This window comes from Pelmatolapia mariae, linkage group LG6 (genome assembly GCF_036321145.2).
Source record: "Pelmatolapia mariae isolate MD_Pm_ZW linkage group LG6, Pm_UMD_F_2, whole genome shotgun sequence".
Lineage (NCBI taxonomy): Eukaryota > Metazoa > Chordata > Actinopteri > Cichliformes > Cichlidae > Pelmatolapia > Pelmatolapia mariae.
In genome coordinates, this window is record NC_086232.1 from 18,975,941 (window position 1) to 18,994,176 (window position 18,236).

The 18,236-nt window shown below is 39.6% G+C and overlaps 1 protein-coding gene across 1 annotated transcript; it reads right to left on the reverse strand.

The window, feature by feature from the left end:
* Positions 1-313: 313 nt before the first annotated feature.
* smad1 (SMAD family member 1) lies at positions 314-17,411 on the reverse strand. The gene is made up of 7 exons (XM_063476094.1): positions 17,322-17,411; positions 8,300-8,858; positions 4,912-5,175; positions 4,704-4,820; positions 2,695-2,916; positions 2,215-2,471; positions 314-1,634 (listed from the first exon to the last, which is right to left on the reverse strand). Exons 2-7 carry the CDS (start codon positions 8,697-8,699, stop codon positions 1,491-1,493), a joined length of 1,404 nt encoding a protein of 467 aa, XP_063332164.1. The 5' UTR covers positions 8,700-8,858; positions 17,322-17,411; the 3' UTR covers positions 314-1,490.
* Positions 17,412-18,236: the final 825 nt, after the last annotated feature.

Sequence of the window (18,236 nt, forward strand, 5' to 3'; positions counted from 1 at the left end):
ACATGCAGAGACAGTGGTCATGAAAGAGACAGAAATATTGCAAGTAATGAAACAAATTTATTGACTCTTCCAGTAGAGACTTGATATTCATGGAATAAAACTGCTTTTCTGGGAGTTTTTACTGAGCAAACCAGACAGAGGGAGCGAAAACAAAATAAAACCAAAACAAAGAGGCAACATGTGAAAGTGCAAACAAAACTAAAAATGTTCAAAAAATACAAAAAGAATGTAAAGAGTATAATAGTTTTACAGCAAACAGGATTGCTCAAAGCATAAAAATAATTGAATGGCAAAAATCTGCATTTTATTTAAAAAAAAAATGATTTGGGGTAGTCAGTAGCTGACACCCTTTTTCTCAGTCATGATTAAAATCTGAATACTCAACTTTTTCCCATAACAGTCATTTAACACGTTTTGCTCAATGTAATAAGATGATGAGGCGCAGTCACTGAAATATTAATGTCCTCAATGCGACTCGACTCTGCATGACACATCAGATTCAGCTGCAGAGAATACAGCAGGGGACAAACTACACTGTACTTGTGTTTGCCTCTGCTTCATTTCATGTTCAGCTACCAGTCTTAAATGTGTAACACTACACTAACCAAACTAGGCTTTGCAAAACCAGACTGCACAGCACATAATCTAATAGTGAATATATCTAAACACTATCCATTTTTCCTCTTAAAATTCATTTGAAACACAAGATGAGCAACACTTAAAACTGTTTATGTCTGAAATGCCCTTTGAGTGCCATGCACCACACTAAACCCTACACTAAATGCTCAAACGGCCCTAATTTTGCCCTCATATTATTCTTCTACTTGTAATAGTGGATTTTATGTTGCTGTTATACAGATAACTTTAACTGCTCTCACTTATTATAATCTAAGAAACATTTTTGACAACCCAGCACACTTCTTTACATATCTGGAGATGAAAATTTTCCTGCTAACAGTTTACATTTCAGAAGCACATTTCATGCCAACCTGACTGCAGTTGGACAGAAAACAGAAACCAACTGCATTTCGGCGACCTGGAATGTCCCATAATTATTGTGACTACATGTGTATATCAGGATTTCCGAGGGAAGAATTAGATGCAAACTAGTTATGAGTCAGAATAGTAGAAAGATGGAAAAAAAAAAATGTTGCGGGAGCAAGATCAAAGAGGATACTTGCATCAATATGAGTATGATGGTCTAATTATTACAGTTGGTCACAGAGATCAAGTATCTTCCAGTTGCATCACGCTCACCTTGCTAACTCCTCTCCCAGTCTGTAAATGTGCCCAATTCAGACATCCTTCAAGTAGAGAACAAACCCATTTAACAACCTGCCCAACCTCAAAGTCCCGGATCAGTTTGTGTTTCAGTCAAAACTTCAGCCTGACTCAAACACAAACCAGTCTGGCACCAGCTAACCCCTGTTCCTGCTACTTAAATCAAAATGCTGGGGTATGGACAGCCACAGGGCCGAGCACAGAGAAGCCTAGGAGACGGAGGATATGGGGTTGTGAGGGGAGCCCATCTGAGTCAGCACCTTATCCAACCACTGCAGGGGGCCGTGCAGGTGAATCTCAATCCAGCAGGGTGTGCTGGTCACATCTTGGCGGTGGTACTCTGCACCCCAGCCCTGAAAAGCACAAAAACACAGGTTTTGTTTTCTTACAACTTGGTGGTGATTTAAAAGAAAATGGAAAATGCTAATTATTTTTGGACTGTCTCATTCTAGATATTTTACCACTTTAAATTAATTTTCAGCTTTAAAAAAGTGCCTTTAAAAAAACAAACAAAAAAAAACTCCAATGCAGAGTTTTAAAAACAGGGCACAGTTTAAGTGTGGCTTGACTGAAATTTCATGGTGTAATAAATCTCCTGTCAGCTGTGAAAGACCATCAGCTGACATTAAAATTACAGATTATCTGTAAACATTAATGTGCATTTATTGTAGTTTTATGAGAATTTAATTTATAACAATGTAAAATTATACAGCGTTACCACAAAATAGAGACAGGCACATAGTTACATGCTTAACTGGAATTATGTTACACAGCTTCAAACAAATACTGTGTGTGTGGCTGCTCAGCTGTTTGTACAACTGCTGCCATAGACCATATAAACCTTTTTTAAAAGGTAAAAACTGATTAAAAGCGGCTAAACATCTATCGTCCAAAAACGTTAATTTTTTAGAAGGAAAATTCAAACCAGACTACCTTAACAAAGCTCATGCGGATAGTGCACATCTTGGTGAGCTCATAAACGGCCTCAAAGCCGTGGTTGACGGACTGAGCCAGCAGCTCGGCGAACTCCTGGTTGTTGAAAATCTTTAGGCTGCAGCCACTGGGAATCTTGCATACAGTCGTGGGATGGAAGCCGTGATGATAATTGCAGTTACGACTCTGGACGAAGATACTGCTGTCACTCAGACATTCTGCATACACCTCCCCTCCAACGTAATACAGATGGACGCCTAATAGAGAGTAGTACAGTATTAACAGTGTGGATGAGTCTCTTTTATCAAAAGAAGACAAACATCCGTGTGGTCAACCTGAAATCAACAGACTGGAACGTTTAGTCAATTTGTCGTTCCGTTTTACGCCACATCTCAGTCCCTGCTGACAACATGAATTGATTTAGACTAGTCTGGCGACAATTGCTTCATTTTGGTCACTGACAGGTTTTCCATGTTGTACCTTTGCCAATGTGCCTCCTGGTATTCTCAATAGTAGAGTTGCGGTTGACGTTTGAGAGCAGGCCGAGGCAGAATCGGTTGCGGTTGTTGGAGGGATCTGTGAAGCCATCGACGAGCACACTGGTGGAGGAAGCCTGGAAGGCCTCTCCAACACGATTATTGAGCTCGTAGTAAACAATAGAGCACCAGTGCTTGGGTTCTTCATAGGCCACAGGCTGCACATCTGCACAGGAAACACATTAACAAGTCACTAGAGCGAGTAGAGTACACGCTACATGCCTCACACCAGGCACAATTGTGAGGCGCATTTAAGAGTCGTGTGCAGAGAAGCTGATGACAGGAAACCAAATATTTAATCAAATTCTTTCACACTCTTCTTTCATTCAAATTATTCCATGTTGCCTATAACCATAAATAAACAAGCACATTTCCATACATTTATTCTGACCCAAATCAGTGTATTCTAAAGTGTCAAGGCCAACTGTGGTCTGCATGCCAGGGTTTATTGAGCAGGCAAACAGTCAAAAGACGGGACATGAGCATGCTCGCTGAGCCTGGTATCTCAGGGTAAGCTGGTGCCAGCTGGCCTCACCCTCTCTCTGTAAGGGGAATAAATCATGTTTATTTAAGCGCATACTTCTCCCAAACTTCCTCTGTAGCGTGGCACTGGCTAGCAGGTGTGTTTTGTCTGTCCTTTTCCCAGAACTGGCCTACAATAGAAACCTGCTCCCCTGTACAGGATGCAGCTTGTGGAAGAGAACTGGAAAAAAATCCCCAAACTCCAACTGCCAGGAAAACTTTTAACAGCTCTGCTGTCAGCATGCATGGGCGGAATCTCTAAGCTTTAATGACACAAAAGTTCAGGCAGCAGTCAGAGCTTTATCAGCGTTTGCACCAGCAGATAACTGCAGAGTGCAGCTATTTACGAGTTTAACTTTAAACAGTAAATATTTTTTTAAAAAAGGGTCAAAATCAAGTTCAGTCCCAGAGTATCACATCAGCTGATACCTTAGACCAGTGGTCTAGACCAGTGTGTTGCATTGTGCCGTGCATTATGAATGATGCACACTATTCGAAAATTCATGACAACCACATCATTAAAAGTTAAAATTTAAAATAAGAAAACATTAAATTATCCATTTTCTTCCACTTATCTTGAGTCGAGTCATAAGGGCCAGGATTGGGTATCAATTAAAATGTAAAACAGATTAAACTAGTAGATTTGGTACAGACTAGTGACAATAGCAACAATTAGTTGACTAGTCGCGCATAATCCCTACAATTTACCTTTGTTCCCTCTATATTTGGGTAGTCTGAAGGTTTATTTAAAACCTCTCATCATCTACCATCAAACTTCTTTACAGCTGTAATCCAGGTCTTTGGATTACTGATTGAAATGATTACTGCTATAAGCTATAAAATCTAAATCAAAGGGCTTTGGAGTCCAATACATGTCCACTGCTTAGTCTGTTACGCATTTATGAATGCAGTGCTCAGTTGCTGTCTGTCTAGCACAATAAAGTATACAACACAAAGTCAAGATAGCAGCAATTACTGCACCGCATTTTAGATTTAAAAGTAGGAGGCAATTAGTGAACCTTATCGTTAACAAGTTTTAAGTCATTACCAGCCGCAAAGATGACATAAGCCTAAGCTTTTATAGTCCCCATAAAACGGCTCTGAGGCCTGTCTTAATTTGCTGAGGCTTTGAGCTTCCCTTGAGCTTGCACCCACAGACAAAGCCTACTGTAAACTAGCATGCCCTGCCCACACGCCGTTTTATCTGACAGGATAAAGAACAGTGGCCTCACTGACGTTTTCCTCTCACTTTGTGCATTTCCATGTGACCACAAGCAAAAAAACAAAACAAAAAATCCCCCCCCCCCCCCCCCCCCCCCCAAAAAAAAAAGAGGTATAAAGAAAAAAGGTGAGCAGGTACAGACAGCTTTTTGCAGATATCACACAAAACGTGTGTGTGCGCGCAAGCAAGACAGTAACTACCATGGTTACCTGCCCGGTTGTTACTCTCCAGGGGCAATGGTGGAGCCATGAGGTTAGTGTCCATTGGCTGAGGGCAATCCTGGCTCATCTGCTCCTCTGGGGGCATGTAGGCAGGAGGGGGAGTCTCTACATGAGGAAGGAGACAGAGCAAAGTAAAGTGAGCTTTAAAGTGGAGGAAAAGTGTAGGAGAAGAAAGAAAACAGAAAATAATTACTACCTGGCATCTGGAATGGACTGCCGGGGTCAGAGCTAGATGGTGAATGAGGAAAGGTGACGCTGCTGCCACTTCCAGGTGAGTTTGGGTAACTGTTCCCAGGTGAATGTGGGAAAGGCAAGGTGTTTGCCTGACCAAAGGATTCTGGGAAGGTGGCATTTTGGGGCATGTGTGGCTCGTTCTGTTGTAAGGGGTTGCGAAAGCGAGGCAACATCGTATGCTTGGCATTAAACTCGCTGTTCCTTGGTACCAAGACAGGTGGCAGCACTGTAGAGGAAGAAACAAACAAATGGTGTTCAGAGAGAATATACCGAGTCGAGCTAAATTGGTCTCCACCCGTTAGTCAGAAAGTCCTATTATGTGACACTAAAGCTTGCAAATTACAATCCCTCTCCCCCCCCCCCCCCCCCCCCCTCTCCGGATAGCTAATCATCTATAAAGAAGGTAGGAGATGTTTTTTTTTTTTCATGCTTCAGATCAGAGGTGGATGAAAATGATATATTGATATAAACTGGGAGATGTAAAATCTGCCAGCCAAAACAGCAGCGACAGCAGTCATTCAGCCTCATTTACTAACAGTATGTAAACACAAATGAGTACATAAATCGTACTTACAAACCTTTCATGCACAAATCAATTTACTCGTACAAACAAATTTAGAAGTGCCTTTGACTGCTTTTTCAATATCTACTCGGCCAAGGTTCCAAGAGAGCCGAGTTGAGCAGAAAATGTGGCGTCAGGCTGCTTGCCAATGATTGGCTAGGGTAAAGTCATGGGATGAGAGAGACTCCTTTACAAGAATCAAACCCACCATTTTTGAAACCCACCAACAAGCGGCTACAAATAAACCATCACCGTGGTCCAACAACAATGTACAAGGTAAATCAATGGTAAATATTTTGTACAGGCTTCATTTTGGTGCAGAACTGCTCAAAGATCAATTGGCTAACATAACCGTAGCGTAAGAACATTCATTAGGTAACTTGTAGATGTAGCTTATGTCTAAAAAATGTTTTTGTTTCTTACAAAATTCCTCAATGTGTAGGGCCCAAAGGAGGTCTGGAACAATTAAACAAGCATGTGGCAAATTATTTTAGTTGTTTATTTTCTGATGTTCCAAAACATATTTACGGTATGTTGAAATGCATGTATGCTTTGTCTTTTTTTTTGCTGATCCGGTCTCTTGGGGATGTGATGTACAAGATCAGATATCCACTGTTTCGAAATCGTCTTTTGTCTTCAGTTTTTAGTTCATTTTGACAGCCCTTTATCAGAAAAGGAAACTGGACATTAAATTCTTTACTTGTTTCATTTCTTTCTCTTACGTTGAGTGTTCTCTGATTTATCTAACACCACAATTACCCACTGAGGTAAATTCTTCATTAATCCCAATCTTAAAAAAACAAAAACAAAACAAAAACAAAGAAAGATAATTGCTTTAAGCGCTCATCATATCAAGCTCTACCCACGTAGAAAAAGATACATCTGAACTCAATAAGTTATTTGATTCCAGCACAACAAAGGAAATCTGTTTCTGGCACTTTCCATGACTCAACATTCTGCGCACAGATGTCGCTACGTTTTTCAAATGTCAGCTTCCAGGCAATAGGTCTTAGCCAGCAGTATTGGCCCAGACTCTCAGGTTTCTGCACTAAAAAAGACATTTTGAAGCAAGCTGTTCTTGTGGAATTCATCACTTGGGGTAAATAACCTGGCTGAAGGCTGTTCAGGTGCAGTAGAAACCACAGACATACACTCCACTTGTGTCTATAAATACCTCTGCAGATAAATAAAGCTAGTGGTGAAACTTTAGATGAGACTCGGGTTGCTGTCTATATTCCTGCAGGTAGCCTGAATGTGCTGCAATAGGCCAATGGATCAATATATAAATAAATGTTTATTTTACAGGCTATTTGTGGAACAGTCAGACAGCTGTGCTTTTATGTAGAAGGTTGAAGGGAAATTGGCAGGATGTATTTGAGTAGGTGGGCTGGGTTAATAGAGGAAAAATAGGGTGTGTTGTGGTGTTGGTTGTGGGGGGAGTCGTGTGGCCAGACAGGTGCTGTGGGGTTAAATCACCTTAGCCCTATCTTCCACCCGCTGTGAAAACAAAGTGTATGTGAGGCAGCCAATAACTCTTTCCTCCTATTGTGAGAGACCAAGTATCTTCCTGTTCCAGCCATCGTCGGAGAAACTGCCTGCAGTCATACGTGTGTGTGCGTGTGTGTTCTAATTTTTGTAACATGCGTGCAAGTTTGAGAGTGTGTCTGCCTGTATGTCTACATGTGTTCAAGAAAAAGGAAAAAAAAAAAAGAAAAAAGTAGAACCTGAGGTACTGAGCATGCCCAAAACAAAGCCCTTATTCTCCCCAGATGGAATTTTCTGCTACATACATACACACCCACACACCCACCCACACACACACACAGCACCCTGCAGACAGCTGTTTTTATCTTGTCAGCTGACTTTCATTTTGTGTTTAGTAAAAGGCCAGCTTGTGTTTGATTTGTCTTATTTTTGCAGGTAGAACCCCAAAGCAGTGGACAAACCTAGGCAAGGAAATAACTCAAACTCGGGTAGTACAAAAACGTTTATAAAAGACATTATCCTGAGTTTTTTTTTTTTTTTTAACTGAGATCTTTATTTTTATTCTTTGTAAAGTCATTTTTATTGGTTTTTTGTACTCTATAATATATATATATATATATATATATATATATATATATATATATATATATACACATGTTTAATCTAATTGTGTGTGCCCTGCCGCTTTCCATGTGGCCAGTCTCCTGAACTTCTCCTTAATAATAATAATAATAATAATAATTTAATAATATTTTTAAATAAAAAAAAATGTCATCTCTCTATGATCATCCATGTAAATAAAAAGTTGTGTGGACATTCTGGTTAGGGACAAAATCTGTCAGAAAACAGGAAGGTAACTACAACAACATACAAAAAAATATACAGAACTCATTAAAGGAACTAATGAAAGGAAAATATAGAAACTTGAGGATCCTAAAAGTTTTAAATAGTTATTTTGTCATGATAAATATGAGAAGGCCAGGAAAACCAAACCAGGAAATCACCATTAGTCCAAACCACTAGGCCCAAGTGTCCTTGAATTTAAAAATGTGTAGATTTTTTGTTCATTTTACAGTTACAATACTTGTATTATACTTTCAATCTTTTCTCTCATGAAAGCAATTCCTCTACCTTGACTCATGGCGTCATCTATACTTAAATTGCAAAGTATCTGAGTTTTGAGTTCTTTTAAGAGTGAAATGTAAAATTTATTACAACACTGTCAAACAGTCTGCACATCTTAAACAGGTATTATGGTCAGTGTAGAGGATTGCTGTTCAAGTTACCTCGGGATTTCACTCACCTGGACTGTCCACTCGTTTGTAGTGGTAGGGATTGATGCACACATCCTTCTGTTTGGAGCCAAAGGGGTACTCGCAGCATTCCAGCGCTTTCAGCTCATGGTGGGACTGCAAGTCAGGCCAGCGCCACACCCGACAATAGATGACGTGGGGCAGGCCTTTCCTGTGAGACACCTGCAGCCGTCCATCCAGTGAGCGGGGGATTGTCACACAGTTACTGGGCTGACCCGGGCAGCTGAGAGCCCGCTCCAGCTCCTCCATGGCTCCCTTTTTCTTTTTCAGTTTCTTAACCAGAGCATCCACTGCCTTTTCCGCCCATTTCTCTTCCTCATCTCCCTGCTTCCAACCCAGCAGCCGTTTCACGGCTGGGCTGGTGAAGGAGAAGAGCGAAGTGACATTCATGTTGGCCAAGCCGCCCTCCTCCCCACTCCTAAAGGAAGCGCAACCAGTCGTTGGACACTGTCCAGTCTCTGAACACAAAGGTTTAAATATTATTTGTTTGTTTTCTTATGTTAGAATCCTTGGCTTCCAAGATGCAAGACAAGGTCCTCTTCAGAGTCACTAGAAAAAAAAGAAAAAGAAGTGTAAGTTAAGAAGTATAAGCATAACTTACATAAGTGTAAGTTAAAGTCCTTCACAAAAAGATGTACACGTCACTGCCTGCCCGTTTCACAAAGCTGCTGCAACTACAAAACATGAACATAAATCACCTCCTCCTCTTTAACGGCACTAACAGACCTGCTCGTGTAAGCAATGAAGCAAGCAATGATTTCACCCATACAGCTGGTCTGGTCATATCAGTCATGGGTTCTGGGAAAAGGGCTGGAGAGTCACAGAGGACACCCTCCTCTGATCATCAGCCCTAACCAGACATTCTCCCAATAGCTTCCTGTCCTGTCTTGTCACATTACCACCAATTACTGATGTCATTTACAGGAGAACACTTCTTATATGTGCAAAGTTAGCACATCCCACAGAGAGAGGCAGCCGAGCAATATGGCAAAACACCTGGAGAAGGTATTTTATTACATTATAGTGCTGCCTAAATCTTTGTGGAACAAATGATCATATTCAGTCAATAATAGCAGAAATGAAAGAAAATCCATATATCAGAGAGGTAAAAGCCAGCAAGTTCTGTCAATATTAAAATTATATTATAATTATATTAAATATTTTCAAACAAAATCAGATTTTGAAATTAATGTCAATTACTTTCCTGATTAGACGCATCGACTACTAAATACACTTTTTCCCAAACAAACATGAAGATCATATTTAGTCAAGAACTTTATTTAAAGTGTGCAACTTGAACAGAAACAGCTGCATCATGTAATGCAGTCAGGGGTTGGCAAATCAAAGATTAAAAACTATTTAATTCCAGGTTTGTAAACTTATTACCATGCATTTTTAGTGTATTATGTTGCTTTTCTGAAGGTCATTTGTATATTTTACTCTGACCTACCCAGAGACTATCGAGACTGTGCTTGTTAAATAACCAAACAAATAAATGTTTGTGCGTCTGTGGAAGTGCAATATGACAGCATATTGATTCACACCGATATGATCAAGGCTTTTAGAATTACTTTCTTTCTTATCTCTTATTCTCATCTTGTTTCTCAGCTTAATTTTCTGAGAAGATTAAACATATTGTGTACATACTATGAGATTTTACGATTCAACATTGCAAAGACAACTTGCGAGGTAAAATAGTGTGCTTGATAACATCCAATATGAGTTTTAAAAGGCTGTCTTTCAGATTTCAGAGGAAGGAAACCTCTAATGAGTAACCTGCTGAGGCGAGCAATCAAAAAAGCTTCATCACTGCACACCGGTTCTGGACAGGAATCTGGCAATGTGTAGGACAATAAAAAGGAAGTGCATGTGAACCCCAGTATAAAGGTGCCTATTCACTGGGGTCCCACGGGAGCAATTCAGTAGTCAGAAGGTACACACATTTTGGCTTTTGAAAGGGAAAACAAGAGCACATTCAGCACTCCTCGTTCCACCTTCTTTTCAAATTATGCCTGAATGTAATTAGGCAGATAAAACAGAGTTATGGTTGAGGTTTGGCTGAGGATGAATGTTCAAATGTGATCCTTGAATCAAATAAACAGCGTGTCAGGAATCCACCAGCGTTTATCTGTAACCGATCGTGGGTGAGTGTGCATCACTCTCTGACAGTAAAGCCTGCAGTATATTGGATTTCCTAAGAGCAGGAACAAATACATCATTAAGACTGCTCTGTAGTTATTCCTGGCCCTTCAGATTATGGGATGAATAGTGATTTCTATCTTTGACAACTACTGCCTATGTAAGCTACCTCATACTGGCATCTGGGCTGGGAAGTTTGATACGAACAGGTGCTATTTACAAAGTGTGTATGTTTGTGTGCATGTGTTGTGGAGGCTGTGGACACTTACTACTGCCAACCACACTGACTGGAAAGCTGCAAGTTACAACTAAAATTAGCTTGAATATAATTGGCTCATCTAAAAAGTAATACAAAGCTACAATCATTGAAAGGACGGGACATATGGTGGGAAAACTACACCTTTATATTGACAAAAGACTCGCCCCCTAACAGAAACAGGAAACAAGCTGTGGAGTTTTAGCTTCTTATGTGTCATCGCCTGAACAACAGTGACATCACTTCCTTCTGCTGAGACTTGCAGGCTTTTCCACAGGTGCAGGATGGAAAACAAAAAATGTTTCCTGAATTGACCATCCCTAACTCTTTTTTTCCTCAGGCTCTTTCACAATGAACATCTTTTCATTGTAGTGAAACAGTTAAGGAGGGGTAAAAAAATCCTTGGGTGTGGCCTTTCTTCTCACTGAAGTCAAATTAGATTTCTGTCATGTTACCCTTAATTTCATTTGCAAACTAACTCTTCTATTTATGAGGAACAAGTATTAATACCAAGACTGTTACAGTTACATAAAAGCAAAAACTAGGTGGGATATTTTTTTTTTAGGTAATTAAAATTAACATTTGAGTAAAGTGGATGGCATTGTGTACTCACAATACCTTAGTTTTGTCAAGGTGGTCAACTTTATTAACACAACAAGCATCAGGAGGCTTTGGCATTTAAGGTTTTAGTAAATTCTATGGATACCTGTATTGTCATAACTATTCTGAATTTCTGCCCCTGAAAAATACCACCAAATTATAACTAGTAATAATCTTAGTTACTATTTTGCTTGTTTTTTTTAAACAAGGAAAAACAAACAAATAACTGACTATAATTTAATGTACACTGGTAGCTAGGGGTGGGCAATATATTGAATATACTCATCTATCGCAAGTTTTTCTGCGGGTCTTGTGCCTTTGCTAATGTTGCCTTAATAATAATTACACACAGAATAAAACTACTACTACCTTTTAAAAAAAATCCCAAAACAAATTATACTACTAAAATTAGGTTAAATGTCACTGAAATGAGGACCACTGCATTTTTAAACACACACAATGTCAGACTAGTTTTCTGAGTGTGGCTAACATTAGCAGGACTAGCCCCAGTAGCCCTCCCTTCTTGCATGCAAGCATGAAAATTAAAAAAATATTTTAAAAATAAATTAAAATGACAATAAAAAAATAAAAAATAAAATAAATATATATATATATATATATATATACATATACATATACACACACACACACACACACACACACACATATACACACACACAATGACAAGTACAATTCTTACCAAAAACTTGGGAATTCAGCTAAAATTCTTACTACCACTAATAACGGGATTTTTTTTTAAAAACTGACTTATTCAAATAATTGTTTTGCTTACAAAATGAGATTAAGGTGACATCATCAACTGTCCTGGGGGTCTTTTAAGTAATCCACACCGACTGCACCCTACATTAATTAGTGGCTTGCTTAAGGTAAATATAATAAATCATATAATAAATAAAATAAATCAGAGAAAAAGGAAAAGGAAGAAAAAAAGGTTTATATAAATAATTTATATTTGAATATAATCAAAACCAACTCTTAATTTACCCCCCCCCCCACACACACACACACACACAGGTCTACACATGTTTTGTAAATCAAACACCAAATAAAAAGAACATAAGTATGACCGAACTTCTGACACTTGTCTTGCTTGTTTTAAACCTAAAACGTATGACGCATTTCTCTTGGTCTAAAAAAAACTAAAATAAAAAATGGGGAAAAAAAATACAAGTCAACCTTTGCTATTACTGGCTGCCTGCTGCTGTTGTAGCATAAACTCATCCGTTCACATAACTATCAATAAAAATTAAAAATCTCTAAAAGCTGACATAGACTATATCTCTATGCTGGCCTTGTCAGTGTCTAAAGCAAATCTGACTGAGCACATTTTCAAAAAAAATGAAAACATTTACTCGAGAGCTGAGGGTGCTGTGTAAAAAAAAAACAAAAAACCCCACACTGTTCAAAAGGTAAACATCAGCATCATCATATTTCTGTCAGGGTCACCACCCAGACATATAAGAAGTTATTCTGATTCATATCCAGCCACAGAGCGTCTTTGATGGTCTCTCAGTAACAACCAGTGCTATCAGTACAAGCTCAGGACTAACTGCACAAAGACTAACTTTAATGCATTTCAGATGGAGGATTCCACAAAGCTTTGTACAGTAACATCTGGAGCAAACCTAACAATCCTGTACTGTCATTCAGCTGCAGATGGAAGCCATGTCTCTGAGATATTTCCAGCCCTGGCAGTCAATAACATCTGACTGCTAGCCTGACCACATGCTTATTTAAAGGCCCTGATATGGCACTGTGTTTCTTCTTTGGACAATGCTAGTTTGGAGTTTTCTGTGAGGCAGTCAAAACAAAAAGGCGCCAATGTGCCCCTCTTCCTATATCTATGTATAGACTAGGATGCCTGTATGACATAACGGCCTTTCTGTGAACCAACTTTCCAAATAAGTGTCTGAAAAATATTTATGTCCTGCAGCAACAGCATATCTGGTATTGTTTTTGTCATGTATGTGTGGTTTTATGTGGTCCTGGAAAACTCTACTGTGCCAGGAACTATAACATAGGTGACACTGAGTAATTTGGTGAGTATACATGTGCCCATCTACATGCAAATAAAACTTTACAGGTATGTCACTGATATTATAATAAAGACCTCATCCAAAAACTCTCTGGCATTTTGCTGATAGAATGAACATCTCCAGATTCTTCTTCATCTTCTTCTTCTTATTATTATTATTATTATTAAATGAATTTTTCGCTGAAGTGCCTCCTGAAGTTTGACTTCAGTTGGAGAAGTCACACCAAACCTGACTTTGCAATTCAAAATTGCAGTGATGAGTGTAAACAGTAGTAGAACGTATAATCTGTACTACAACTACTGTGTAAATAAGCCATACATGGAGAACCCACAAGGCTTTATTTGGGAACATGCTGCAGGAATGTTTTCAAGCGCAAATTAATGCAATGCAGGAAAAAAATTAAATTAAATAGGATTGTTACATCATCACTTAGCAAGCAGATGGAGAGAATATCATAGGATTTCACATTCAGGTTAATGTTTCGAACACATTTTAACCAAATAAATTATTAAATTAACTCAATCCACACATGATCCATACTTCAAATTTCTATCATCCCTAATCTGTGACACAGGCATTAAAGAAAGATGCCTGCAGCGGCCTTGGCCGTTGCTCTCTCCTCTATGAAAATGGAAACGGATACCATCATTTAAACAGCTCCATAAAAACATTACCTATAGCCAAGTCTGAGCAATGCTCTCTCACTATTGTGTTAGCGGTAGCTTGTTATGGCAATCAGTTAGCCCACTGGACAGAAACTGAGGCTAATGGGAGCACAGAGTGGGATGATGCGACACTGACAGGGGAAGGCTTTGACCAACTTGGTGCGAGCTGTTAGCCACTACACTAGCCCCATGGATCATTTTGCACTGCTCCAGTGTCTGTTAATCAATTTAGGCCTGGGCTGTGTAGGATGAGCAGGCAGTAATGATGCTCTCTGGACCCTCCCTGGGGATGGAGCATTATAAAGAAGCTACATTATTTATCAGCAGGGTCCTGGATAGGGCCTCCATTAACCCCCGCTCAATGGAGTCACTGGCTATAAACTGTGGAGTGCAGGAAAGAAGAGAGTGATAGATAAAGCGAGAGGAAGAAAGGAGGAATGATACAGAGACAGAAGGAAAAAAGTGAGAGTGATGGTGAAGCCTGAGATCTAAGACAGGCTGAGTGTTTGAGAGGAAGAGATATGGAGAACACTCACATATCTGGTCTCTTCAGCTAGTACTTCAACATCAAGAGCCTTCAAGGGGCATTACTGTGTGAATCGTGACACTACAAGGATGCACTACAGGCTACTTTAGGAATACCATTTCTAACAACGAGGCTAGCTTTTTTTTTAATGAGCCAACAAATTGCTTTTAAAACAGGAGACCAGCTGTCATTTTTAACATCCTTTTGAAAAATTAACATTAGTACTAAGAAAAATACTTAAAGTACTTGTCATTTAAATCACGCCGTTAAAAAAAGAAAAGAAAAGAAAGAGCTACAAGAGCTCTGGTTCCAGTTTCTTAGCCAGATGTCCTACATTTATCAGTTTCATATTATTGCAAGCTAAATATCTTTGGACTGTGGGCCAACCAAAAAAAGCTGCCAAGTTTAGCAATTTTATGCAAAAAATAAATAAATATAGAACAGGACATTTTACATGAAGAATATATATAATTAACCTGTCAAGCTTTCCTTGTTGTACAGTCTTACAAAAGCAGCATATCTTTGCATAATTGCATTGTGCACCTTCTGGCTAACATAAAGTAACATATCTGCTGTAAAATATGATGAATTCGTTTTTCCAGGCTCCCTAATAACTACTTCAGTTGGTTGCAAACAACATTAGGTGGACATGTACAATTAATCAAATTTTAATTACAATTCTGGCTTCTAACTATATTTAAAACAAGACAGTTATTGTGCTGCACTCACAATTTGGCTTTCAGCCCCACTTACAATACTTTTGTCATTCCCTAAAACTAATTTTAAGTTCAATGAAGCCACTATGGCAATCGTGAGAAATGACTTTTGCCATAAATGAGCAGCCCTAGAATTAATGCCGAACAGCTAGACCTAGAACCAATCAACACAACAGTCTAAGAGCAAACCCCGAAGTAATCACAGTCATGGCATTGACCTGAGGGGCTCCTAAAAGTCACCAACACATCCACTGCTCAGCATCCTTCCAATGCTGATACAGAAAACTAGAAACCTGCACCAAAAGTGTCAGGATGGTTCAGACTATGACGAGACTGAACTGGGATCAGATTCTTTGCGTCCCAGACATGTCAGTCTACCACAGCAGACATAACTATCAAACACATGGGTTTTCATGGTGCTATTTCAAACATGCTCGGAACTCAGCATTGGGTTTGTGTTGTGTTAGGGTGGACACTTCGCTCCAACACATAGCAGACATGTTATCCCAACCATACAGTGACACAAGACTTAAGGTTTAAATCTGTCATGTTCCTTCTTTTATTTATCCTACAACAACAGTGCTTGTCTAAAACTGTCAACTAAAGAGTTTATTTTGGTTTAAGTCTCTCTCATAAAGGAAAACCTGCAACATATGGAGACCTTGCAGTTTACTAGTTACCAGCAGCTGTTATAGTGGATGGATGATAGAAAATATCATGCTTTGCGTTCACTGATGCAGATATCAAGCTCATAAAAGCCTCTGATAAGGACAGTCACTTTCAAGAGGCTTCATGCTCATTTTAAGCTGGAAAAAAAAGCGTAAATACAAGTTAAAACACAACATACTGAGAATGCAATCACAGACAAGGACAAATGCCTGTCCTTTGAGTAATCTGATATGTCATCTTCAATAATGTCAAGAGAGCTAGCTCTAGTTGTTGTAGGTCTCTGCCTCCCTCTGCAATCTTCCCTCACATGCACTCTCACACAGGCAGAAATTCGTAAACACATGGGGACACTGTCCTCTGAAGTGCACCAGCTGAACAGCCACGTTAAGTCTGCATACATCAATAAACACTACAACAATATACTTAATAGCTTAAAATGGCAAGGTGTAATACTTGTTTACTGATTACAGAGTGATATATGGTTTAGTGGCATCCAAATATGACACATTTCGAAATGTGTAACGCTTTAAATCAAGAGATTTAGCTAATTAATTAGGTGATCATCAGAAACTTAAAGAGTAGTCTTGATAAGTTTATCAAGCATTTTCAGTCGTTTGTCACGGGGAAAAGAAAACTTGCTAAATCCCCAATTTCTTGCTTCTCAAAAGGAGAAGCTTGGCTCCTTTTCTGTTCAATGTCACCGTAAACTAATTTCTACACAGAACAAGATGAAGCCCTCGGGCGACTGGTGGCCATTTCTTCCACTTTTGTTTTTTTATGTTACAGACTAAACAGCTAATTGATGAAGCAAGATAACAACATATGACACAGAAAGACCACCCATTTATCCGCATAATGCGTGCACCCCCCCCCCCCCCAAAAAAAGGCAAAGCAAAAAAAAAGGAAAAAGGAAAAAGAAGAAAAAGCGGTAGTTTAAAAAATAGCACAATAATCATCATTCCCAGCTGCAAATGGATTACATAGTTAAATACGGAAGACCTCGTCCCGGTGAACCCTTTACGGTGATTTAAGGGTAATTAAAGGGAGTTTAGCTTTTAGACGAAAAGCTTCGCTTCTACAACATTTCTGGGAAACCTTTGCTGCAAAATTCCCTAAGTTACCCACTTTTTCCCACATTTTGTAAAAAATTTGTACAAGACATTTACAACTTTGAGGCTAAATTTCCACTGCTGTCTGATAAGGTGTGCGCAAAAAGAGGGGAAAAAAAGTTTGAAGCTGTTGCCAACTGACAGTGATGAGCGGATAACCGCTGGGATCTACTTCCTTTAAAAAAAAGAGTCGAGCACACTGTGGCTACCGAAATAAAACAGTTAAAGGCAGCTTTCATTTATAAATCTGGGAAGAAAGAAAAACTTTACCGCACCTTTTCTTCCTCTGTAGCTTTCTGTTTCTCTGTGTCGCTGGCTCCTCCTGTGTGCTCTCGCCGCCTGACTGTGGGTCTGCTCGGCCTGGCGTCAGTGAGTCGCGGAGCCGTCTCACACTCTCCCGAGCGCCAGTATCACACCGCCGCGAGATGCGGCCCCACCGGCAAGAGGCAGGCCTACTTTTTGCACATCTAACATCTTCATCGAGAGCGTGGAAGTGGATTATGTAATAGCGAAACGGTGCGGTTTTAGTGCAAAGGTGTGAGGTTTCTTTAGTGCAAAACGTGTGTGTTAAGATAGGTGAAATGTCGGGGTTTTTTGGGAGACAGGGGAAGAGAGGCTCTAAGTAATACGTCTAAGTAATAAGTCTTTAATCTTTACCACTCTGTTGTCTCCCCCAATACAACAGACATCAATCGGGACTAAATGGGGAAATATTTTGAAAAAGCTCGCTTTTATCTAAAGCAGTAATATTTCCGAGAGGCTGTTTTTAAGTGACACATCTCTGTGGTTTCTCTGTGAACTCCTGAACTTCAAGCCTACCTCTCGGTTTCCCCTCTCGCTTTGACTGTGACATGATAAGCACAGTTCAGCTAGGAGAACAAAAGTGTCCCAAGAGCACAGTAAGCACAGGAACATGCTCATACATGCCACCATCCCCACCTCCTCAGACACTGATGCACGCTTTTTTTGGGTCCTACTGAGTACTGCACGATGACACATGAAAACACAGCCTTCCTGCAGGACAGCAGCTGCAGAGGACATGAAAGTTTCTTGCACACCCAATCTGTGCATACTTGTGCCGCATGTGCCGCAGACTCTGAATTGACCATGAGGCCCAAGGGGAAGTAACCCATTATCTGATGAGACCTGAATAAGTCAGAAAAGCGACAAAAGCGCGATATCTTATCTGA

Bases quoted from the DNA above. Each gene is read 5' to 3' on its own strand.
- smad1 (XM_063476094.1), bottom strand. From the start codon at position 8,699: ATGAATGTCACTTCGCTCTTCTCCTTCACCAGCCCAGCCGTGAAACGG. The intron at 4,821-4,911 runs GTAGTAATTATT...TTCCTCATGTAG, and splicing joins CAGTCCATTCCAGATGCCAG to AGACTCCCCCTCCTGCCTAC. The intron at 2,917-4,703 runs GTAACCATGGTA...TTTCCTGTGCAG, and splicing joins GGAGAGTAACAACCGGGCAG to ATGTGCAGCCTGTGGCCTAT.